Genomic DNA, 26,917 nt, shown 5'->3' with positions numbered 1-26,917 from the left:
GGAGCCTGCTTCAAATCCTGTGTCTCCCTGTCTCTTTGTCCCTCCCCCGCTCATGCTCTCTCTTTCTCTCTCTGAAAATAAACATAAGGAACAAAAAAAAAAAAAAAAAAAGAAAGAAAGAAAGACTTGATGGAAAACGAACAAGTAGATCACATACTTTGTATTCTTAAAGACTTTTGTGTCTGGTAATTCTAAGAAAAAAATATTTTCTTTCGTGTTTCAATACAGGAATAGTACAGGAATACATTTTTAAGGTTTTCTTAGTTAAAATATTTTCCATTTCTTCCTGAAAATGGAGTCATCAGGAATTTCTAGAAAGCTTCATTTAGTATGTTTGAACATTGCCTCTTCTTAAAATTGAGTAAACTCCTATTAAAAAAAGCATTTAGTGGGAACATGTCGGACTCTTAAGTAGTTGTTTATTTTGAGAAAATTAGCCTGTGTTTTCATAGTACCTGATACCTGTATCCCTCTGGAAAGCATGCAGATTTAAATCTGGTTTTCTAATCTTATGTTAGGAATCTGAGACAAAAATAAAATACTTAGGAAGAAAAGATTTTTGAGTTCAGTGAAAACTGAAGAGATCCCTGGTTTGCATAGTTTAAATATTCATTAATGTTGAAAGAAATATAACTCTGAATAAGAAGACATTTATAATCTTTTCAACTTTCTTATATAATAAAATCTCCAGTAGTTTTTGGAGTTACAAAAATATACAGAATATTATCATAGGGTGAAAATGTTGAGTTGGGTAGATAAAACTATTTAAATGAGCTAAGAGTTAGAAACGGAGATGAGGTATGATCAAAAAGTTGGGATCTGTGGAAGTCCACTTATATTCTTATGTTACAATATTTCTCTTATAAAGTAAGTTTTTGAGTATTTCAAGAAACAGTATATAATAGACTATTAAGCTGGAAGGAGGCAATGTGCACGTTGGTTTTTTAAATTTTGCTTTTGAGGAAAGCAAATTTTGTGTCATTGGGCAAGTTTTGAAGTTAATTTACCAAGACTATCTTAATTTGAAATGCAAGCAATTCTTTGGGCGGGGGGGAAACAGGAAACTAAACTCTCTTTTTCAGAATAAAAGCTCATAAAGTATATTAGATTTAGAAGTATTAAAACATGTGTCTATATATATATGAAAATAAATTTTTAGTGGTAAATAACTAGACTTGAGATCAAGAGTATATCTTGCCTCCCATATTTAATTCACCTCTGTAACTTCCCTGCCAAGTAATCCAGCTCCATTGGGTACATGCTTTGGAGGAGCTTCCTGTCGAGTCAATGTACAGTCATATTCCAACATCTCTGAATGGAAAACTATATTCTCATAGGTACTATGAGAACTGACACTTTCTCATATATATAGAAGCATATACGATCATTGCAAGCTAGAAAGTGGCTCTTCCTTGATTTGTTCCCAAATAAATAATTAGTGGGGCATTTCATTAATGACATATAACGGAAATAATATAAATTAGTAATATTACTAATATTATTGATAATTGCTGTTTTACATAGATTTTACTGTATGCCAGGCATTTTATTTAATTCTTACAATATCACTATAAAGTAGGTATTATTTTGCCCATTTTACAAAAGAGGAAACTGAGACACAAGTTATATAGCTATTTAGTGCCAAATGGAGATTCAGACAAAGACAATAAGACTTTAGATTTCCTTCTAACCTTTACACTGCCTTTCTAATAAGTAATAATAAACTCATTTTTAAATTATTTCTGAAAGTAGTGAAATGTCATATTCATTGTATTTTTGATGATATTCTTGATTGTCCATTCAACAAACTTATTTGAGTGAGCACCCAGGATTTTATATGGCTGTTCCTTGTTAAATTGTTTACCTTTGGATCCTAAAACACGTAAGTATGTTACCCAGAAAAATATATAGTCTATCATAATCGACACATTATACAAAAATATTTAAGAAATAAAGATGTGTTGGTCAGCCTTCTATAAGAATACACTTTTGAGAATTTTCTCACATAATAATAGAGACTCTCAAAGATCAATCCCACCACAACACAACAAACTATTTTAAAATATGGCTGTCTTGTGAGAAAGTTGGGGAAGTCTTCAAGGAGAAAGGGTTATTTTTCATGAACATCTCTCTGTTGAAGGATCCTCCAAAGCAGGGATTAGCTGTTTAATGGGCCATATAGTAAATATATGCAAGCTAAATGTTAATAACTACTCAGTTCTTCAGTAGCAGTGCAAAAGCAGTCATAGGCAGTATGTGAGTGGGTGTGGCTATGTCTGATATAACTATTTACAATTGCTGGCCAGCCCAAGATTATAGTTTGCTGACACCAGCTCTACAGGATGTATTTAAAGAAGCAACATTTTCTTTTTCTTCAGAAAGAATTGAGAGACAAGAAGGCATACTTACCATTAAACTAAATATAAAAAACGTATACAATAAAATAATGTCTAACTTGTTTTGTAGAAAAGGGAGGTATAGAGCTTAGCTACTGGACAACGTTGTTAAATAAATTGAATGAGGTGTTTGGAGTTCAGGTGTTTTATCTTTCTGTATTGTTCAAAGGAGAGGAAAGGAGATAAAACTATCAGTGAACGTTAGGCCTTGTTAAATTAATTTGTGTGATAAAATTACCAAGATAACCAGTAAAAGGATTGATGTTCCAGCATAGATTCAAAACCATAGGGGGAGAAATGAACCAAGAAAGATATACATTCATACATACATACATACATACATACATAAGTGGCATAGATAAAGGAGGACCAATAAAACGAATAATATAAGGTGGTGGAAACAAGTATTTCGTAAGTCACAATAAAAATTTTAAAGACTAAGATTGGATAAACAATGTAGCCTTGTGCTGTTTGAGACCTCCTATAACCCAAATACATGGAAAGGTTTAAAGTAACAGAACAGGTAATGAAATGCAATATTAATCAAAAGAAAGAGGGAAACTATGGTGGTAACAGATAAAATAGACTTAAAGACAAGGGAATATTCATGCTGATAGAAAGCTTAATTCTTCAGAAAGGTACAAGTCAAAAATCTGCATGTGAATGATAACATGGCACCAAAACAAACGTGTAAAAATGTATACCTTCTAGAATAAGTTGATAGCGTTAGCATTATATTTGGATCTTCAACAAAGTTCTCTAATTGATCATTAAAGATATGGGAGCTTTAAACAATTCAATTAACACAGTTGATTCAATGTAATATATAGAGAACCCAACTCAACAATTAGAGTACACCTCTCAACCATAAGTGGCACTTTTATCAAAGTAATCACATACTAGAGACCGTGAAATCTTGATGTATTTCTAAGGTGCAGCTTCGTTCATTAACTACAATAGTATGAAATTAGCGATGAAATTTTTAAAAGGATGAAATTTTAAAATCTCTGTTTTGCAAATTCTAAAGTCACATGAAATAACTCATGTGTCAAGAAAGAAATCCTAGAGTAAAATTAGACCTGAAGAATTTATGGAACACAGCAAAATAGTGGTATAAAGAAATTTATACTCTAAGTGTTTATGTTAAAAAATCAGAATGACTGAAAATTAAACATCCGACTTAGAAGTTAAAAAGGAATTGTATAATCCTAGAAAAAATAGGAAAATAAAGGAATGAAGGAAAAAATGACTTAGAGAATTTTTGAAAAGCTAAACCATGATTATTTTGAAAAAACAATTAGATAAGTTTCTGAAAAGGTTAATGAGGAAAAAATATTAAAGACGTAATAAGGAATATAATTATACATACAGAAGATAGTAAAAAGAGACAAGCACACTATAAAAATTTATAGGCCAGACTGGATAGGTTGATGATGCAGATAAGTATCTAGAAAAATTATAACATAATTGAAACTGACTTTGAAAGAAAATCAAAGCTTGAATAAGTCTATAACTAATTGTTAATTTAATGACTTATTTAGAATCTTCAAGTAAATTAAATACTTGGCCCAGAAAGTTTTACATATGAGTTTTACCAAATTTAATGAAATGATTGTTCTAAACTGATAGGATACTAGTGGGTATGTGTGTGTGTGTGTGTGTGTGTGTGTGTGTGTGTGTGTGTGTATACACTTATATACATATACTTTAATATATATGCACACACACTATATACTTATATATATATATAAGAATATATATACATATACACTTAAATATATATAAGTATATATATACCTATACACATATATACACACACACTAAGTCATATAATAAGTTAGGATATATACTATATATATCCTAAGTCAATGGAGAGCCCCATCATGTTTGTTAACAGAAAGAGTCAATATCATAAAGATACCAATTTAATCTAAATCTGCAGAATCAGAGCAATTCTGTTCACAATCCTAATAGACCTTTCCAAAAACTTCAGTAAGTTTGCTCTGAAAACTAGATGGCTGAGTAAAGGCCCAGAAAGAGTAAAGACAATTCTAAAGAAGGAAAATCAGATATGAGCTATAATAAGACAGAGTGTTACTGATTCAGACATGGGTATATTGACCAAACAGACTAAAGCAGCCCCCAAACATCAACACATATATGGCCACTTGAAATACAGAAGAATGGGCTTTGCTGATCAGTGGGCAAAGGGTAGGCTAGTTGTGAAATGTTACAGTTCAACTCATTTTCAATAGAAAAAAGTAAATAGGATCCCCACCTCATACTACTCGAAAACATTGATTCCAGATAAAGTAGGTACTAAAATGTGAATAGCATTGTTAAAGCTTAAAAATAAAGCATAGAAGATTATCTTTGTCTTTGAAGTAGGGAAGGATTTTTTTTTTTAATGTTTATTTGAGAGAGAGAAACAGACAGAGTGTGAGTGGGAGAGGGGGCAGAGAGAGAGGGAGACACAGAACCTGAAACAGGCTCCAGGCTCTGAGCTGTCAGCACAGAGCCTTATAAGGGGCATGAACTCACGAACCATGAGATCATGACCTGAGCTGAAGTCGGACACTTAACAGATTGAGCCACCCAGGCATCCCAATTTCTTTAAAAAAATACCTTTTACTACATTTAACAACTTCTCTTTACTGAAAGACAACATAGGTAAATGAAGTATGATGACAGTTAAAATCTAAAATATAAAACAAACAAAAGATTCGTATTCAGAATATTTTAAAGAACTGCAAATTAAGAAACTGATAAACAGCCTAACAAAAAAGTGGGTAAAAGATCCGAAAGGCATTTCACAGAGTAGGAAATCCAAATGTTTTATAAACATGTGAGAAGCAACTTGAACTAATTAGTAACCATAGAAATACAAGTTAAAAGCACGATGGGATACCGTTATAAGCTGCCAAACAGAAGACTGATGACAACAATTTGGTTAGTATCTAGGCTATGATTATGCACTAATGGTGGCTGTATCTTTTGGCACACTGTGGAAGCTCTTTGACACCATCTAGTAAGCTTGATGATGAACTTCTCCCCTTATTATCAACTCCACTTCTACCCAAGAGAGCAGTGGGTTTCAAACTATTTTGGTCATAACCCACATTGTCAAATGATATTTTATAAGTGGACCCAGCACTCTTTTAGAACAAAAACAAAGCGTCAACAAAGAATATCCTTACTGTTTGTGTTACGTTCTAAGATGTACTGTTCTCCTCTGCTTAAAGACACTGTCAACAGTTTCTGAAAAGGTTTAAGAACCAAGTAATGGGATCTACCATAAAAAAACTCATACACATATGCACAGGGAGATGTGAGCAAAAATGTATCTGCCTCGTTTGTCATAGTCAAAAATCCAAAGCAATTCAAATCCCACTGATAAGTGAGTCAGTAGGGAGATGACTTCATATTATAAGCAGTGAAAATGAGGTGCGGTTTATACATAAAAATGTGAATGAATCTTAGAAATATAATGTTGAGTGGAAACATCAAGTCACAGAAGTTTATAATAAAGATGATGGAATTTGTTTATAAACTCAAAGATAATGTTTATGAGAATAGCCACAACTTAGGAAGGATTACACTCTGCCAGACTGTTGTAAATTCTATACACGTGTGCACATTCATTGAAATTCACTGGCTTTGGGTCATTTTGGTTTCTCTGAGACAAAATGTATGATGCTATAATGTATATTTAAACTAGTTGTGGCAAAGTTCTTGTTGTTACATTTGCCATGCAGAAAACATAAATTATAGGTAGGAAATAATCGTGAACTCATTTTCTTTCAGAATATACACACACATATGCACATATATTTCACATATCTATATGTTTTTATACACATAGTTATTAACATACCTGTGTATTTTTATGTAGATAGTTTAGAGTTTGCTGTTACCATAAAATACATGTGAGCCTTAGGAACTCAGGTAAATTATTGATTATGCCTTTGAAATGAACAGTCAAAATGTGACTGAAGTTTTAAAACCCTCTGTGGTCATTGCTGTAGACTGGTAAGCCCATAGATCTTTCAGACAGGAGCATGTACCGGGCTCTATCTGGGACGATCTGCAAGCACCTAAAGAAAGTTTTTGGCATTGCATAGCTGAAAGTAGTTGATGGCAGTGCAATTAATTTGCCAATTTACTAAATAAAAAGCTGCATTAAGAATAAGGGGAATATAGCATAATATATGTAAACTTGTCAAATAACTAAGTTGTACACCTGAAACTAATGTAACACTGTGTCAACTATACTAAAAACGTACATACATACATACATACATACATACATACATACATAAGATGATTGGGGTGCCTGGGTGGCTCAGTTGGTTGAGTGTCGCCTCAGGTCATGATCTCGCAGCTCGTAAGTTCGAGCCGCATGTTGGGCTCTGTAATGACAGCTCGGAGCCTGGAGCCTGCTTCGGATTCTGTGTCTCCCTCTCTCTCTGCCCCTAACCCACTCGCATTCTGTCTCTGTCTCTCTCAAAAATAAATAAACATTAAGAAAATAAAATAAGATGATTAAACAAATCAATGTCTTAGAGCTAGCCATCTTTATGTATAGCTCTTCTCTAATTTTTCTTTCTAGTTTGGAATGTAAAATTGACATAACTAAGAGGCAATTGTGTCTAGAATAATGTGGTTCTCTGTTCATCTTTTCCGTTTTTGGCTACTTTTGCTTCTCAACATTTAGAATAACAGAAAATTCCAAATTACTGTTTGAACTGGGATATTAGTTTCGGACTAAATACCTATTTCTGTGCTGTCTGTTGGTATTTTTCCAGCTAAAATTCTTCTAATAGTTATAATGTCAGAAGAAGATATGCCTTAAATGAGATTGGCTTTTAAATGAAAATCAATAGTGTATTTTCCATAAAGTAAAATAACTTTAAGAATTACTTCAGACCTTATTTCTAAATGTAAACATTATTTTATAGGTCCTAGGAAGTAATTTTGACTTTTTACTGCCCAATGGAATACTAAAAGGGTGTGGCAATTATGTCTGCTAATAAGTTGTCTTTTAAATGTGCTCATTGAAATGCATCCAGTCATTAAAGTAGAAAATTTACATCAGAAAATTTTGTACTTTAAGTTTCATAAATAAGCTACATGATATATTTTTTATCTATTGCAGGTTCCTCTTATTTATTTCCCTCAAGCAAGAAATACAGTTTTGACACTTGAATATTTGCTTGTTTTTTTCTCCACCACAATCCGGTCTTTCTACTCAATCTTTGTTACATATACAAACGTGGGTACCCATGTGTGCGCATGTACACACATGGATGCGTATACATGTTCGTCTTTGAAAACACACTTCTTTTCTACTTTTATGTAGCCTTCTCCTACCTTCCTTATGTCAATTCTTATAGTGGCTATTGTCGTATACTTTGTGCCTAACATATGCTCCCGTAATATGAAGCAGCATGGTGGAAAGAACATAGACTACCCCTAGCTTTCAAGTCTGGCCTCTGCTTCTTACAGAAATCATTGTAGTGAACAACTATATAACCAGCCAGTGCCAAGTGGAAAATGCAGAATCCATTCTGAGGATTGGAGGGATTGCATAGGAAAGCACCTATTACTGCAGCTGCTATTTCATAGCTTAGCAGTAATAATATTAATATATGTCATGAACTGTGAGGAGTAGGAGAATTTACCTTGTTAGCCTGCCATTGTTTCATGGACGTTGGCAGAAAACACAAGACTATAGAGTCAAAGAATTTATTATAGCAACAGCCATAGTAAACAGTTCTTTGTTCATTCCTGAGTCTAAATTCCCACAGGGAAATGTGAAGAAGGCCAGATTTAATACCTACATATACAGTGGTTTGTATTACTGGAGGAAAATCTTGAACTTGGGAAACCCAATCTTTTTTAAGAGCTAATAAGACTGCCCAACCTTGCCTCAGTTTACACACTAGACAGTGAACAAATCCATTTGCTTAAGAGGGAGATCCTACTTTTTGGAACAAAGGTGGTTGGTTAGCACTTGTATCTTAGAGTGCTTAGTCTTGCATTCTCTTACTTGAAAATTTCCAGTTGTTTTCTGGTTCCCTTAAAAGAAAGTCCAACCTTCCCTATCTTAACCTAGAAGACTCTAAATGATCTGGCACAGCTCCTGACCTCATCTTATACCACCATACTGGCCTTCTGTCTCTCAAACCCACCAACAGCCTTTGCGTTTGATCTCCCCCAGATCATCACCTAGCTAGCTTCTTGACATTGAAGTTTCAGCATCAGTGAAATCAGTGAGTGGGGTCTTATCTGATATAGGCCTTATCTATACCACTTAATATGAAGTAACCCCCCCCCAAGCCTTCTATCACATCACTCTTTTTTTTCATGATACAATTTTTTCAAAATTTTCATATTATTTTCTGTCTTTGCTTCCTGTACCACCCTATCACACAGAATATAGAACTTGTTTTAGAATTGTGTATGTGCATATGCATGTATATTATAAATCATATATATATATATGTGTGTGTGTGTGTGTGTATATATATATATATACACACTGAGACACTGAGTGGTAAGTGGTATTATTCCAAGCATTTGACATATATATATGTGTGTGTGTCAAATGCTTGGAATAATACCACTTACCACTCAGTGTCTACACACACATACATATATGTCAAATGCTTGCAATAATACCACTTACCACTCAGTGTCTCAGTATTTCTTGAATGAAGGGCTACATGGATGAATTAATATTGCCTCAAGGCTTTTTGTTTTCTCCTCTTTTCCCATGTGTTTTTCATTGTTTTGGTCGATAATTTTAAATTTTGCTATTTGATTTCTAGTGAAGAACTTGCACTATCTCTAGGGTTTACAAAAACAAGGCTATGACAGTAGAAAACTGAAAGTTTCCTCCCAAATAAAAAAAGCCACCTACTTGTTAAAGTTTTGTTGTGCACTTTCTATTTAATACCATTAGTGATAAACTAGCAATTAGATAGCTTGTTTGAATTCATTGGTACTGAGAACATAGGAGATTGTAGCATGAGCTATGCTGTTGGCACATAAAAAATCCTTGTTTACCTCTTAATTCCCACTAATGACACATGAGAGGTGTTTCTTGATTTGTATAAAACTTAGAAAATAAGGAATTAAATCACATACCTATTGAGATACCATAATTGTGACTTGGTGACTTTGATGAGAAGTCAGAGGTCTGTCTTTGAAACGCCAAATATTCCTCTAGTCATCCTATGACACTTGTCTTTATCTGAGAGGAAATCATTAAATGATTGATTGTTATATGAAACAGTCCTTGCAAAGTTTTAGCTCTTTTCTATCATTTCTCCAATTGCTTTTTTTGTACTCAATATTTTACCTAGCAGAGGATGTATGGAAGACTCAAATACATTTGCTAGACCCTCTTGGAAATATATATAGGGAAACAGTTTTGATTTGTCAATTAAGTGCTTTTTTTATTTTTAGTTTCGTCTCCCTTCTCTTAGTTGATTCTACTAAGATGCAGGTGCTTTAAACATAAGTTGTATTTATAGATCCATATTTAGCAAGGGTTCATGTGCTAATCTTTTAAAAGACTGTTACTAATATTAGAAGTAGCCATTATCTAAAAGATATTTAATCACAGCTCTACAGATTAATAATTTTCCATTCTCTGTGAAATCACTGTGGTTAGAATTGATCATTTTTCAAAATTTGTTTGTAACAGCAAGCAAGAAAGGAGAACGTCAAAAAAAGAGAAGCAGAGGAAAGGGAAAAACGTGCCCAAATAGCCAAAGAATTAGCAGAGAAAGAAAGACTTGAACGCCAACAAAAGAAAAAGCGCTTGTTAGAAATGAAGACTGGTGAGTACTGTCAAATTTGCAGTTTGTACCTTTATTAGCAGTTTAATAAACTTCAGTGAAAAAAAGAAGATCTGGTCACTTATTTGTATAGTTAAAATGTAGAGCATTTTTTTTTTTTTTAAATAATGGGCTTTCCTCCTTTAGTTTACTTGTTAGTAACAAGTAATGCTTTTATTCTAACTGGTCATTGGTCATAGGTGATATTGGTCCTCTGGTCTACTCTTGTAGTTCCAGAGTATTCCCACTCTCTTGACTGCTACATCAATAACGAATCTGTAATAAGTTATGGCAACCACTAAATTAACAACTATAGAAAAGGGGTCAATTCTATTGGACAAGTAACTAGTATTTTTTCAACAGGATACTCTAAGGGAGGGAAAAAGTGATGAAGGGAAAATGTATTGATTTAAAAGAGTCTTAACAGATTTATCTATCATTGTCATAAATGAAACTTACATATATTCTAATCCAAAAAAATGTAGACAAAGGGAGTCTGAAAAGTTTGAATATTATGTTTCCCCTGTAGACAGGACAATGTTGTTGTGAATATATTTTAAAGTATGTTGTAGAGGCTTATACTGAAATTTTATAAACAAAAATATGTCTGAGATTTCAATCAAAATACTCTAGCATGACAGGGAATTAAGTGGATATTTGTAGATGAAATTTGTAGAGGGGAATTTGTAGATGAAACAAGATTGGTGATAAATAGTAATTGCCAAAGTTGGATGATGGGTGCTTAACGGGAAGGGTGTGTTCACTGTCTCATTTGCTCTACTTTTGTATATTTTGAAACTTTCTTTAGTAAAAACTCTTGGAAAAAAATTAAAAATAGAAAAGTAACAGCTTTACAGTTTTACATATATGTATTTACATATATATATATGTGTGTATATATGTATATATATATGTATATATTCCAAAGCTGAAAGATACAATGAACTGAGGTTCCTCGGTGGCTCAGTTGGTTAAGCGTCTGACTCTTGATATTGGCTCAGCTCATGATCTCATGGTCACAGGATCCAGCCCTGTGTTGGGTCCGCACTGGGCATGGAACCTACTTGAGCTTCTCACTGCCTCTCCCTCTACCCCTCCCCTGCTTGCTCGCATGTGCACAGGTGCACTCTCTCTCTTAAAATAAATAAATAGATAGATAGATAGATAGATAGATAAAGATACCACTAACTTAGAAGCAAAAAATTAAGGAAATTGTAGTTACATTTTCACTCCCTCAAACTTTTGGCTCTTCCACCTCTAAGCCACTAAGGATTGCAGAAGGCTTTAATTAAAATCCATCACCTTCACTGCTAAATTACCATAGTTTACAACTCAGGGCTGCAAATTCACCTAAAGTTTCCCCAGGGGTAGACAGAGATGCCTTTTTGCCTTTTTTGCTTTCACTTTTACAGACATATTTTACCTTTAATAAAGCAAACTGAGTACCTTAATGTATCACACATGTTTCTTCCAGGAGAAAAAAATAATCGTAAGCACAATTTCTTGTTTAGAAGAGTACGCTTGAAATTCAGGAAGTATTCTCAAAAATTTCTTAAAGTTTTAACTAAAATGGAGATCAGAAAGGTTTAACATTGATTTTAAGAATATGCTTCTGGAAATCATTTTAAAATAATTGAATACTGCCTAATTTACCAGACATTCTGGTATTTGAACACTGGCTCATTTAGTATTGGCCAGAGTCATTTAGATGACTTATATGATGGCAAATTGGCTGTACTGTTTGTGGATTTTGCCCAGACCCCCTGGTCTATCATACTGAGCCTCTCAGCAATTCTCTATTCTATCAATCTGGAAAGTTAAAACCTGATAGGAAGCAAAAATTTTAAGAATATGTTAGATCCAATGTAATCTCAATAATGTTTTCATTCAAAATTACATTTTTCCTGAAGGCATTTCATTTTTAAGAATAGCTAAGTTTATTTTATTTTTCCAACTTAAAAAATAATACTTTTGTGTTACAGAAAACACTTAAGAAGTGGTTGACCAAAAGATCATTATCGATAATCCTCCTATCCAAAAAGATCACTTTTAATATTTTGGCACATTTTTCTTTTAGTTTTAAAATTTTCTACCTTTTAAAAACAGTTATATGATAGAGTAAATATGTTGTTTAGCATCTCACTGAACTTTCTCAATGTTTCCTGTTATTCTTGTGATTCTTAATCTGTAATTTGTAATACCTGGATATGCCATACCTAATTTATTTTGCATTAGTCAGTAGTGAGGTCATAGAACAATAATTATTTCTATCTTTTCAATGTTATACATTTATGTATAAATGATTGACAAATATTCATAATTATTAGGATATGGAATAGAAAAGGATAGTTTTAAGACTTTTTGATGCATGTTGCCAAATTGATTTCTGAAAGTATATTCTAATTTCACCAACTTTTAAAGCTGTTAGTTTATGAATATTCTTCAGTTGAATATTCTCATTTTTTTAAAGATTTTTGTTAATAAATTAGAAAATTATGTTTTGTCTTAATTTACATTTCTCTGAGTGCTACTAAAGTTGAACATTTTTTCAAGTGTTTATTAGTCCATTTGTATTTCCTTCTTTGTGAACTGTGTTGCATTCGTCTTGTTTTTAATGATTTACACACATCAGCTCCTTGTGCCTCATTATTTACCTTTTAAATATATTTTCTCAATTTGGCTTTTGATTTTTATAGTTTGAAATATAAAAATGTTTCATTTTCTATAATTTTGTTATAACTTTCGCTTGCTCAAGTTTAGAAAGTCATCTTTACAGCAATTTTATATCCACTTCAAATTTTTTTAGCTTCAGATATTCATAATACTATTCTGTTCCACTTAAATATAATTCTTGCTTAATCATTCATAGACTAGGGTCTATTTCTGAAATTTACCAAATCAATTATGGTTATAATTATCGTTAATAATTATGGTTAATAATTGGTTTGTGTTTATTTCCGATAAGTAATTTTGTATTGAGGACATTTTGGTTTTTTCTTTTCTTTTAAGTATAGTTAACATAAAGTGTTATATCAGCTTCCGGTGTACAATATAGCGATTCAACAATTTCATACATCACCCAGTGTTCATCACAAGTGCACTCCTTAGTCCCCATTACTTGCTTAACCCCTCCCCCACCCACCTCCCTTCTGTTAACCGTCAGTTCTCTATAGTTAAGAATCTGTTGCTTGGTTTGCTGTTCTCGCTCACGCTCTCTCTCTCTCTCTCTCTCTCTCTCTCTGTGTTTTTTTCTTCACTCATTGTTTCTTAAATTCCACATGAGTGAAATCGTATGGTATTTGTCTTTCTCTAATTTTGCTTAGCATTATACTGTCTAGCTCCATCTATGTATTGCAAATGGCAAGATTTCATTCTTTCTTATGGCTGAATAATATTCATTATATACAATGGAATATTATTAAAAAGCCTAAAAAAGAATGTATGCATATATGTGTGAGCACATGAACACATACATACACCACTTCTTTGTCCATTCATCTAGCGATGGACCCTTGGGCAGTTTCCATGGTTTGGCTATTGTAAATAATGCAGTAAACATAGGGGTTTGTGTGTCCCTCTGAATTAATGTTTTGGATAAATACCCAGTAGTGTTGATTACTGGATCATAGGTAGTTCTATTTTTAACTTTTTGAGGAACATCCATACTCTTTTCTACAGAGGCTATACCAGTTTGCATTCCCAAGAGGACAATACTTTTCTAAATTGTTAAAGTAGATTTTAACTTTTTAAAAATAAACTTAAAGGAAGGTTTCTCTTGCATCTTTGTGAATCATAGAGCTCATCTTATTTGACCTATTGGATTACTTTATTTTTTTTCAGTGTTTATTTTGGAGAAAGAGAAAGAGAGAGAGCGTGCACAGGCAGGGGAGGGACAGAGACAGAGGGACAGAGGATCCAAAGCAGGCTTTGTGCTGACAGCAGAGAGCTGAATGCAGGGCTTGAATTAACCAACTGTGAGATCATGACCTGAGCCGAAGTCAGATGCTTATCCAACTGAACCACCCAGGTGCCCCTGTTGGATTACTTTATAAAACTTTATAGTATATCTTTCCAAACATGATCTGGGTCTCAAATAAGTGTAGGGCTCTCACTTGATGAAAGTTCCCCACAAACCTTAGTTGCTAAGGTCCCTGTATTCCAGAAATTTGGACATTTTCCAGGAGACTTTTCTTCAAAAGATAGGGTACTGTCACTTTATAGAGATGTTATTAAATAAATACTTTAAGACAATACATCTTTAAATACTGTATATTATATGTGAATATTTTAATAGGTTTAATCAGAAAGTCATTTGATACAAGATGATAAAATATTTGATACAAAAGAAAGCTTTCATATAGGAAGCTACTTTTGAAAAGATTTTCTTTCTTTTAAAAACATTTTGGGGCGCCTGGGTGGCTCAGTCGGTTAAGCGGCCGACTTCAGCTCAGGTCACGATCTCGCGGTCTGTGAGTTCGAGCCCCGCGTCGGGCTCTGGGCTGATGGCTCAGAGCCTGGAGCCTGCTTCCGATTCTGTGTCTCCCTCTCTCTCTGCTCCTCCCCCGTTCATGCTCTCTCTCTGTCTCAAAAATAAATTAAAAACGTTAAAAAAAAAATTAAAAAAAAAAAACATTTTAAAATTTTGGAAGTCAACTTTGATTTTTTTTTTCTCTGTAGCTTGTGGAGTTTTAAAGAATCTAGGTGCTATTTCATAGCACCTAATCATATAATATTCTCACCAAAGTGAAACACCTCTTGTAAAACGCTAATAAATGATGATTATTCTGAATGGTCTTTAGTTTTCCTCCAAACATAAGAAGATTGTTAATATAGAGGGACAAAGTATTCAGTCTTTTAATATAGCTGCTATAGTCAAGTTAGTCATATAAGTATTAAATATATTATTATTTGTTGCTACCTTTTTCATATTTAAAAATAGTATAAATATGCAATAACTTTTTACTTTCCATAGTAGATGTAGAATGTATTTTTTGTCAAATCATGAGTTCTATAACATTTGGAGGCTTTATGAAGTAGAAGTTAATAAAGTAGTATGTCAACTTAGCACTTTTAATTACTGCAAATATTCTTACGCAAAATAGCCATTTTTGACACTCTTAACAGATACACCATATTTTATGCAATTTCTATACTTGACAAATACCATCTTTAATGAAAACCTTGTATTATTACTATGAAACATATAAGTGCTACGATTTTCCATTTCATTGATGTAGAAAAGAAATTTTAATAGGTCACTTTTGTTTTATTTAACAAAAATAGTTTTTGTATTTATACACTGGGATTACAGTGATAAATAAGGATAAGTAAAGTCCCTGCTGTAGTGAAGTTTATAATAGTAATGAGTGAATCAGACAACGACATATATAAGATAATTTCAAATTATAAAAAGTCATATGAAGTAAAACAAGACAGGATAATAAGATGGAGATGGGGACTGGCTGGCCTGGTGGGTGGTGGTGACAAAATTTGGTGTTAGAGAACTAAGAATGTGAATGTATATGGAACTTACTAATTTAAAACACTGGTTATAAAACTCCTCAGAACTTGATAGGATAATTAACTAGGTTCATGTTTATATCCTGTACCATATGTGCCAATATGGTTTATTTTTTAAACATCTTATTGTGAGTTAAAACTTTATATTATTTTTCCTTGTGGGTGTTCTATTTTAGTATGGAGCGTGGTACTGCTTCAGTCTTTGTAGAAGTTTTCAGCTTGGCTTTCCTATTCTTAAAAAAAAAATGTGGAAGGGCAAATTGTTGAATCTGCGTTAGTGCTGTGTCACCTCTCTTGCCCAGGAACTTTTGGTTTTATCTTATTTTCGTATGTAGGGCACGCAGCCCTGAATGATAGAGGGAGAGAAAAATGTTCACATAACCCCGTCATAAACCCACAGGGAGCTTCCTTGCATACATTTTCATGGCTTTAGTATTTTCACCATGCAAATAAGAACTGTGTTCTTTCACAGATGTACAAATTCTTGTATCACCACCTGAGGTAGTGGAGTGAATTAAATCCCTGCTCTTTCTTATCACCATAAATCATTACTTGCCCTTGGCAAAAGAGCAGGTAACTATTTTCAAGTGTGCTATTTATTATCACTATCATTTTGGGATGTGATTTTTGTTAATAGAATGAAAATAAAAATAGAATAGTGGGCTACATTTCCCTAAGAAGAAAAATGAAGCATTGAAAATCCTTTTCAGCAGCAAAACTAAGAAAGCCCAGAATCTCGTATTGTCATACTACAGCATTAAAAGGTCATTTTTCTGATTTTTGTTTTCTTAAAAATAATTAGCCTGAAGGTCTCTAAAATATTCACATATACAGTTTTGATTATTTCTGTTAAATGATTTGGTATTACATTAAGCAAACCAAGAAGTTAACTGCATTTAACTACATTTTCATGATGTCTAGTTAATCAGTATGTGAATTTTGAATACATTTTCTGAGGTTGATGTTTAAATTTGAATTATCTTAATTTAGAAGATACCCAAAGTATGAAACATCTGATGTAGAAACTAGTAAGTATAGACACTGGTATTTATTTGTTTGAAGTGCATAGCTATTCTTATGTGTAATCATTTCTAGTAAGACAAATAGTAATAGCAATTTTATGTGATTATGTGCAAGTTTTTCGAGACTGCATTTCTGTTTCTTAATCATGGAAACGAATAGGGCATTTGATAATAGAATTCAAATATTATGCCTTAAGACTTCCTGAGTATGTAAGTTGATTCACATAATTTTTAAATAGCACATCAGAATGGCCTTGAAATGGACCCAGTGTTGTATAATTATGTTTTGTGGGGGAAGTAAATAAGAGCTTATTTAATGGAGCAATAAAAACTATATGAGCAGCTCCTATATTTCAGTCTTTAGGTTACAATTTGTTTATTATTTATTAGACTTAAATGTCTCATTTGGTACAACTTCAGTCTATTAAATAAAGAGATAATTAGCTTTTAGAAATCTGTTGTTTACCCACATGGCCAAAACGGCTCCTTTGTTTTCCATTCTGCAATTTAGAATAACTAAGCAATTAGGCCTCCATTTTAGAGGAAATGCATATTACATAAATACTACTTGGGAATGTCTCTGCCAATCTCAACAGATAGGCAATTAATGTGTGTACTTGCTTTCATAAAGGCTTTGACAATTACCCTGTCCTCTGCAGATATCATAAAACTTAGATTATTTTCCATAATGGTGCATATTCTAGTTTTGTGCATTGGTGCTTTCAGCTTTCCAGCATTTTTGGAAATTGATACATCTAAATAGGCCAATGGTTTTAATCACTCCTCTATTTAGAAGAATATAACAAATTAGATTGCACTGCCTTTGATCTATTTCTCTCTCTTACCCTCCTCTTTTATGGGACGGTGATAACAACACCCAGTCCTACTACTGCTGCCATTTATTGATCATATATTATTTGCCAGGCTCTATATGTGTTCATGATTACATGTAATCCATACAGCAAACTTATGAAACTGTTTTTTTATCAAAGAGTTGCTTAATGTCTCTACATGGTCACAGATTCAGTAAGCAGTGAAGCCAGTACTCAAGTTTTCTGACCAGAGTACATATTTTTAAACTATTGTGCTATTATACCTTTACCAGTGATGGTCTAATCACAGTGCAGGGAAAACAGGGCCAAAATGAATTTTAATAATTAATAACCAGCACTAGTCTATATCTATGTATGGAGGTGGAGAATTCTCTTCTCTGGAAACCTTGGATGAGAGGGACAGCTGTGTCTTTCGGTCCATGATCAATAGATAGCATCTTCCTTTGTGTTTGAAGGAAGTTTGAAGACAATTGCCAAATTAGGAATGCTTTTCTACTCTGGGTCAGATTCCACTTTAATTCTTCTGATTGTCCAAGCATTCATTTATCCCAGTGTCCAGAAGATAATGACATCAGTACCACTCTTCCCTTCTGGAAGGAAAGGTTCTTCAATGGTCTGAATAGTTCTGGGCCCAACTGAGTAGCCAGAGCTCAAGAGTTCTGAAGGGGGTGGAAATGTCTGTAGTATTTTCATTATTTGACCCAACTGAGAAGTGAAAAAATCAGGGAATTTTGCAGTATAGTAGTTTTTGGAAGGGACACAAACACCGTGATGTGATTTACTCAGGAACAAATGCCTTTAGACACCCTCACCCCCACCACCAGTCCTAGCAGGTAACAGTTTATTTTCTGATGGTATTAAAAGAATGACTTTCCATGCATAGTATCAAGGAGTGTCCAGTGGGAAAATTTTGTAGGAGTATCGCTAATGGTTATACAGGTTTTCATTTGTGAGCAGGAATCTCTTTCACTGGAATAACAGTTTCAATTGTGAAAACTCATTCAGAATCTAGCCTTTGTGTGCACTGATCTCTGTCTTCTCTGTATGGATGTGCAAGGCCCACACACCATCCTCTGTCTCTTTACAAAAAGCCTCTTGAAAGAAAAATGAGGAGAGGAGGCTCTCAGACTCAAAACGTATCTTGAAACTGTGATTTTTTTTTTCCTCTTAATTTTCTTGAGTTGTGTTTGTCACTCTTTGTTAAACATCTTTATGATACATCCTCATACCAATTCGTTTACTGTTCATCCGATACTTAAAAAAAAAAAAAAAAAACATTTTGTAAATAGTTTTCTTTGCCTTTCTGAGTATTCTGTAATATTAGCTATATGCCAAGTAGAAAATGACTCCAATATTTTGTTGTTTAAATTTGTTTTATAATGAAAGATGGAATGCCAACTATCATAAACTTTTTTTGGGGAAAATAATTTTAATCTTTATGTTGTCACCTGGGTTGCTTCTAACAATTTTACCAAAGAAAACTTTATATTAATATCCCTTATTTATGACTTTTTTATTACCAAGCACAAATTCACTCTACTCATATTCTAGGACAGAATTCATACCAATCCATTATTGTAATCCTAGTACTATATGGAAAACATTATAACTTTTATAACAGACTACATTTATTGTGTTAACAGTAAGAACTAAATCACAGCACATCTTCTTTGTATGTAACATTGACTAGTCCTTAGGTAACTATCCTCCCCAATCCATATTTATAAGGTATATACTTTCCAAACCAGTGGACTATTGTCATGATGAGCCTTCGCATATCACATTCCAGTTCTGGGTAGAATTAGTATTTGTGTTTGAAGTTATTTTTTTTTTTTTTTTTTAATTTCAGAGGTAGACTCTGAGTATTGTATTACTTTCAGACATAACCATAGATCTCTCCATTGTTAAAGGGACTTATCCCATTTGTATTACCTAGTGCATATTCTTCAAACATGATGTAAATGTCTGTCTTTAGCATTTACCCTGAGAATCACAGGCCTCCAGAGAGACAGACTTTTGAACTTGATTGGTACCTTCACAGAGTCTTCACAGAGTCCAGCACTTTCAGAAAAGAAAAGAAATTACAATACACTGAAAACTATAGAAAGCTTATGAAAGAAACTGAAGAAGACACAAAAAAATGGAAAAAGATTCCATGCTCCTGGATAGGAAGAACAAATATTGTTAAAATGTCAATACTACCCAAAGCAATCTACACATTCAATGCAATCCCTATCAAAATAACACCAGCATTCTTCACAGAGCTAGAACAAATAATCCTAAAATTTGTATGGAACCAGAAAAGACCCTGAATAGCCAAAGCAATCTTGAAAAAGAAAACCAAAACAGGAGGCATCACAATCCCAGACTTCAAGCTATACTACAAAACTGTAATCATCAAGACAGTATGGTACTGCCACAAAACAGACACTCAGATCCATGGAATGGAATAGAGAACCCAGAAATGGACCCACAAACATATGGCCAACTAATCTTTGACAAACCAGGAAAGAATATCCAATGGAATAAACACAGTCTCTTCAGCAAGTGGTGCTGGGAAAACTGGACAGCGACATGCAGAAGAATGAACCTGGACCACTTTCTTACACCATACACAAAAATAAACTCAAAATGGATGAAAGACCTCAATGTAAGACAGGAAGCCATCAAAATCCTCAAGGAGAAAGCAGGCACAAACCTCTTTGATCTTGCCCACAGCAACTTATTACTCAACATGTCTCCAGAGGCAAGGGAAACAAAACCAAAATGAACTACTGGGACCTCATCAAAAAAAAAAAAAAAAAAAAAAAAACTTGTGCACAGCAAAGGAAACAATCAGCAAAACTAAAAAGCAACCGACAGAATGGGAGAAGATATTTGCAAATGACATATCAGATAAAGGGTTAGTATCCAAAATCTATAAAGAACTTATCAAACTCTAACACCCAAAAACCAAATAATACAGTGAAGAAATGGGCAAAAGACATGAATAGACACTTCTCCAAAGAAGACGTCCAGATGGCCAAGTGACCCATGAAAAAATGCTCAACATCACTCATCATCAGGGAAATACAAATCAAAACCACAGTGAGATACCACCTTAAACCTGTCAGGTGTATGGAGGTTCCTCAAAAAACTAAAAATAGAACTACCCTACGACCCAGCAATTGCACTACTAGGCATTTATCCACAGGATACAGGTGTGCTGTTTCGAAGGGACACATGCACCCCCATGTTTATAGCAGGACCATTGACAATAGCCAAAGTATGGAAAGAGCCCAAATGTCCATCAATGGATGAATGGATAAAGAAGATGTGGTGTATATATACAATGGAGTATTACTTAGCAATCAAAAAGAATGAAATCTTGCCATTTGCAACTACGTGGATGGAACTGGAGGGTATTATGCTAAGTGAAATTAGTCAAAGAAAGACAAAAATCACATGACTTCACTCATATGAGGGCTTTAAGAGACAAAACAGATGAACATAAGGGAAGGGAAACAAAAATAGTATAAAAACAGAGAGGGGGACAAAAGAGAAGAGACTCATAAATATGGAGAACAAACTGAGGGTTACTGGAGGGATTGTGGGAGGAGGGATGGGCTAAATGGGTAAGGGTAACTAAGGAATCTACTTCTGAAATCATTGTTGCACTATATGCTAACTATTTTGGATGTAAATTATAAAAAATAAAAAATAAAACAAGTTATAAACAAACAACCAAAGAAAAGAAATTATATCACAGTTGAAAAAGAGGCAAAATTGATGCCATCCTTGAAGCCTGTTACTTATTGGTGCTAGTCAAAAGCCCATATAACAACCAATCAGACAAAATTATAAAATAAACAGGATTGCTTGGCGTTTGGGGCAGCTAAATCCACTCTATGTCTACAACCCCTTTACAATCCAAAAATACAAAATGCCCTGCAAACCAGAAGTTTTTAAGTAACTTTCGTGTCCGAGTTCGTTTGATGCCAAACTGGCCTGAGCTGACGAGAGGCCCCATCAGAGCAGAAATAATGAGTTTAATTAAAGGATGATGCCCTAGGTTACTCTGAGTGAGTGATTCTTTCACAGAATATATACCTTCTTGACATTCATACAGTCTAAAAAAACAGATTCCAAAACATCTGACTGCAGAGTTTGTGGATAAGAGACTGAGAACGCGTACTTCTCTGTGACTACTCTGTCTCTTTTGAACTGGTTATACCATCCATTCTTTACCTCAGGCACACTCATCCCTACCTCTCCGCACTTCTTTCTGGTGTTCTCTTTGCCATAAATACCTTTCCTCTAATTCTTAACTGATCTAACACAATTTTATTTGTTCTAATTCTTGCATTCTCTAAAATGTCTTCTCTGAGTATTTGTTCTTGATGATAGACTGTCTCTTTTTAGTAAACCAGTATAGTCTTGCTAGACAACTTATGCATGGAATATTTGGTTGTACTTATTTCATCTGCTTTAGTCTTATGGTTTTCATAGACTGTACATTTTTCAGGAAGTTGGCCGTTAGCGTGCTTTATCTCCTAGGACCTAGTATACAGTGCGCATGTAGTAAATATCACAGAAGACATGCGTATGATTTGTCAAATAGTTGATAAAAATGTAACTGGTCAAATGACATCTTTTCATTTTGTGTTCATTTTAGCCTCTTGTGATTTATGGACACAGTTAAAACATACATCCAACTTCAGAACCTTGAGCCAAAGTAGCCTGTACCTGTTTTTATAAATAAACTTTTATTGGAAGAGAGGCATGGTCTTTCCTTCACATACTGTCTGTGGCTGCCTTGGTGCTACAGGTGCAGAGCTGAGCGATTGGGACACAGACCATATGTCCCACAAAGCCAAAAAATTATTTGCTATCTTGTGTTCTACAGAAAATTTTTTACCAATTCCTGATATTGATCAACAATCTATAGAGACTATTCTTTGATTTTTATTACACAAAGTAAAAAAAGAGAGGGAGGAAGAAAGGAAGGAAGAAAAGAAAGAAACTATTCCACTAACTTTTTTCTTATCTTCCTGTAACCAAAAGCATGCATTTGCAAAACGACCTATATGTGTTAGAAAATGAGGATCTTGTAGTTAAATAAATAAAAATAGTGATAAAAAAAATAATGGTGATTGTGAGAGAAAGTCAGCACAGAAAGAGAATCATGTGATTTTTAGATTCTATTAATTTAAAATGAAAAGTTGTGCAGTTGAACTTTTGAAATGCTAGCAAGCTTCTGGCCTGCCAATTGTTCCACTCACCAACCCAGCACAACTATTGTGCTCTGATCCTTTTATCCCAGCTTAGAGTCCCAGTATTGCTGTACTATTGTTTGTATATCTTTTGAGATGAAAATATCAATGTGTCAAGAGGTCATAGGGGAAGCCAGGTTTTTTATTTCTTTATTAATAGGCTGTCTCTTTTCTCTTCCTATTTTTGGTCATTTTGACATTAAATTCTTAAGGTTGAAGGAAATCCATTCAGTGGTACTGCACTTGGTCATGAAGGTTGCCAAGTCTAAAGTGATTATCTTGCCATTTTACAAAAAGAACTCAGTAGTATTTGGCTTTTGGTGATGAATAAGTAAACCCTAGGGCAGATTGGGAAAATTAAGCAGAGAAATTGAATATTTATGTGTTACTTGAAAATGGTATAAATAGGCATTAGTGTTTAGATGAAATTAGACATTGTTTTGTAATAGGATTTTAAAATATTGTTTCCTGGATAGCTTCCTTCCCCAGATATCCAATGTTCTTCAAGAAAATTAGAAGCAGCATAATATTAACAGAGTTAACATTGAGGGCAGCCTTAACACAAGCTAGGATGCCCCAAGGCAGGAAGAATTTGACACACTAGTATAATAACAGAAAATAAATGACTGACTGTTTTTGGAGCAAGCAATTCTTGGGAGACCATTGCCTGGATAGAGTGAACTATCACCACAGAACTTCCACCAATAATTATCATCAATGGTTAAAAGTGACAGTAATTTTATTTCAATACAGTCCTTTGAAGGTTTATTTTTAAACGTTTAGTGCTATCCATGCAGTAACTCTTGCAAAGGAGAAACATTTTTTTGTCAGATTAGTGTTGAGTTAGAGGCTCCATCAAAAACTTTCAAGTGTTGTGTGAAGGTTCACCTTGCCTTACGAACCTGAATGATTCCCCTCCAAAGGCATCCTGACTTTGATTCTCTGACTTGCCATTAGTTCTAAGATTCTAAATGTATGACACTTCCTCTTTTTAACTGCAAAGTAGCCATCAAATGTCATAAAGTCAAGAAGGTTGGCAAACAGAAGGGACTGTTTTAATTCAGAAGCCAAAAATTAAGAGAAAGACAGCCTTTTTATTGTATTTCAGGTACATTTTATAAGTATTGATTCCATTAGTGCTGAATTACAATTATGATCTCTTGTTTCTAGTGGATATTGTTGATGCTAATTAGATTGTATTTTCTTTTGTATTCGTACGTGAGTAAAAAGGTTTTTTTGTTTTGTTTTGTTTTTGTTTTACTTTGCCTTCATTTATTTTAATGTTTATTGTGGAACGATGTTGATCTTTCAGAAAAGCATAGTGCCTTTTTTCTTTGGTAGAGTCACTTGGTATTTCTTGAATGCATGGAGTGTTTTCATTAGATAAATATTAAATCAGTCAATAAATAAATAAATCTATTAAATATTTGAATAGATTATCCTACCATTTTGCTGTGCCTCTGTTGATTGTACTCGGATTTCAGCTTTGGTCGAGGAAAATATCATTGATGGTATTTGGAAATACCTTTCATCCTTACAAAAAGACCCTCATGCTTCTAACTTTCCCTATAGACTGCAGTCTTTTTAGGGACCTTATCCATGGAAATCTAAAGGAACTTGGTCTGGGGAAATGTGGCATGTGGAAATGTGGTTCTGATTCCTGCATTTCAATACTTTTTAAGACACACAGCAGGGGCGCCTGGGTGGCGCAGTCGGTTAAGCTTCCGACTTCAGCCAGGTCACGATCTCGCGGTCTGTGAGTTCGAGCCCCGCGTCAGGCTCTGGGCTGATGGCTCGGAGCCTGGAGCCTGTTTCCGATTCTGTGTCTCCCTCTCTCTCTGCCCCTACCCTGTTCATGCTCTGTCTCTCTCTGTCCCAAAATAAATAAAAAACGTTGAAGACACACAGCATTGTAATCTGAGGAAATGCTGTTTCCTAAATCATGATGTCTGCTGAGACTGAACACAAAATGCCTTAATGTTATATTTGGAGGCATAATGAGGAGTTTAAAACTCTTCCTTCCCTACCTGGAAGATGAGGAGAGCCTCAGTGAGGCTGAGTTTTGTTCAGAACTGCATTATTTGTAGTGTGGGAAAGCTTGGGAAGGAGTACTGTTTTTCAAATCTTTCCTCTCCCCTATGAGAAAATTCCCATTTTATGTTTGGCACCATCCAATTTCCAAAGCATTGCACTTTGATATAATAGAAATGAAAGACTAACTCAGTTGCCATTCATCAGCTCTAAAAAGCAAAGGTAAGAAGGGAGAAATATCTCCAATAGTGTTTAGTAGTGTAAGGGCCTTAGGAACGCCTATAGACAGACAGATTTCCATCTGAGCATCTCAACTTCGCTAGGGAGGCTTGCGTAAGTGTGCATGTTTTTAGCCAGCTCTGATTTAAATGCAGTTAATATTGAAAACAGAAGTAAAACAACTTGAAAAAGATGATATTCAAAATATAAGGGCAATTGATTTTCAGTCTAGAAATGTAGATTGATCCAAATCATCAAAAACGGTAATTGTAGGGAAAAAAAAAATTTCTTTCAGAAATGCAAAGTTGTAAAAAGTTATTTCCTTTGCACCTTTTTCTATCACAAAGAGGGAATAAAATAAGACAGGAAGGTGGGATTCAGGAAAGAAGGGATTCCCTGCAGAGAGAAGTCAAGAGTATTCCCACAGCAGTCACAGCTGTGAAGCAGGCCCAGAGAACCACCTTCTAGATTTGAGTGGGAATAGTAAGGGCTCCAGGGGACACCTCTTTATGCCTAATCTCCAAAAAGAAAAACATACAGAAGTTGAGAGTATGTGATGTGTGGAACCATATTGAGAGGAAGTTTACGTTCCACAGCAGATGGATGAAAAGTACATAGAAAATATTGGATATCGATTAAAGGACTCTGTACATAACTAGAATTAAAAATGTTGATGGAGTGTGAACAAAAATAATTTGGTGTATTCCTCCTAGAAACTTATCAGAGACCTCTGTGGAGTAAAGGTTTCTCTTAAATCATTAATTAGATGATATTTATCTTTTATAAAATACAAGAAAAGAAGAAAGTGACATGAAACATTTACTCCATAGTTATTTTACATGATACTTCAGTTAATCTTCTAATTTGGACTATAAAAGGTTTGCTTCTTTAGACATGAAAATCAAACAATATTATTTCTCAATAATTCTTACAAAAATAAACCTCTTTCATACAAAATTAGCCATGTTTAAAAAAAAAAAACCTTTTGGGGCGCCTGGGTGGCTCAGTCGGTTGGGCGACCGACTTTGGCTCAGGTCATGATCTCGCAGTCCGTGAGTTCAAGCCCCACATCCGGCTCTCTGCTGACAGCTCAGAGCCTGGAGCCTGTTTCAGATTCTGTGTCTCCCTCTCTCTCTGTCCCTCCCCCCTCTCACACTCAGTATCTCTCTCTCTCTCTCTCTCTCTCTCTCTCTCTCTCAAAAATAAATAAACATTGACAGTTTTTAAAAAAAATAAATAAATAAAGATGTGTACTCTTCTTGATTCAGTTCTTTCTGGGTCCAAACCAGCCTCCCTACTTTGACATAATTTCTATGTCTGCTTCTGGTAAAGGTGATGTCTCTTTTGCTCTTGAATGGTAATCCAGGAGATCTGTTTGGCTTTTCTTAGAAACCTCCTGTGCTCCCTGACATTGGTCATTTTTAGAGATGTCTCTGTATTCTTCATTGGATTTGTACTTTCTCTCTGCTCACCTCTTTTTCCCCCAGCCGGTTCCCCCAGGAGTTACTCTGCTCCTCCCACGCACTCATCTGCGGGGGGGGGGGGGGGGGGGGTGCTTCTGTGGTCTTTTGCTTAATTTGTCTCCTGGCCGCCTCTCAGGAGCGCCTGATGCTTCTGCACAGTGCGTCAGGGGATCTTCCACTCTCCCAGTTCCACACGTTGGATACAAGATGCTTCCAGTCTTGGATTCCACTCCCTGTGACTCCATGTGAAATCCTACCCAGTGAGTCCCATTTCCTTCCGGAATGAGGAGCGGTGTTCAGGATTCCTACACAGCAGGGAACCTCCTCCCTTCTCAGT

The 26,917-nt window shown here is 34.5% G+C and overlaps 1 protein-coding gene across 4 annotated transcripts in view; it reads left to right on the top strand.

Annotated features, from left to right (window-relative positions):
- DIAPH3 (diaphanous related formin 3) overlaps positions 1-26,917 on the top strand; it is a 522,043-nt gene that overhangs the window by 327,259 nt on the left and 167,867 nt on the right. For all 4 annotated transcript variants that reach the window (XR_007461112.1, XM_049647035.1, XM_049647034.1 and 1 more), the window contains one exon: positions 10,108-10,243. Coding sequence is in view for 3 of the 4 variants with exons in the window: in XM_049647035.1 (XP_049502992.1) it covers positions 10,108-10,243 (136 nt within the window). In the remaining variant the exon portion in view is untranslated. The remainder of the gene's footprint in view (positions 1-10,107; positions 10,244-26,917) is intronic.

This window comes from Panthera uncia (genome assembly GCF_023721935.1).
Source record: "Panthera uncia isolate 11264 chromosome A1 unlocalized genomic scaffold, Puncia_PCG_1.0 HiC_scaffold_16, whole genome shotgun sequence".
In the NCBI taxonomy this organism is placed as follows: domain Eukaryota; kingdom Metazoa; phylum Chordata; class Mammalia; order Carnivora; family Felidae; genus Panthera; species Panthera uncia.
The sequence above is the reverse complement of the archived record's forward strand: the minus strand, read 5'-3'. Positions and strand labels throughout refer to the sequence as shown.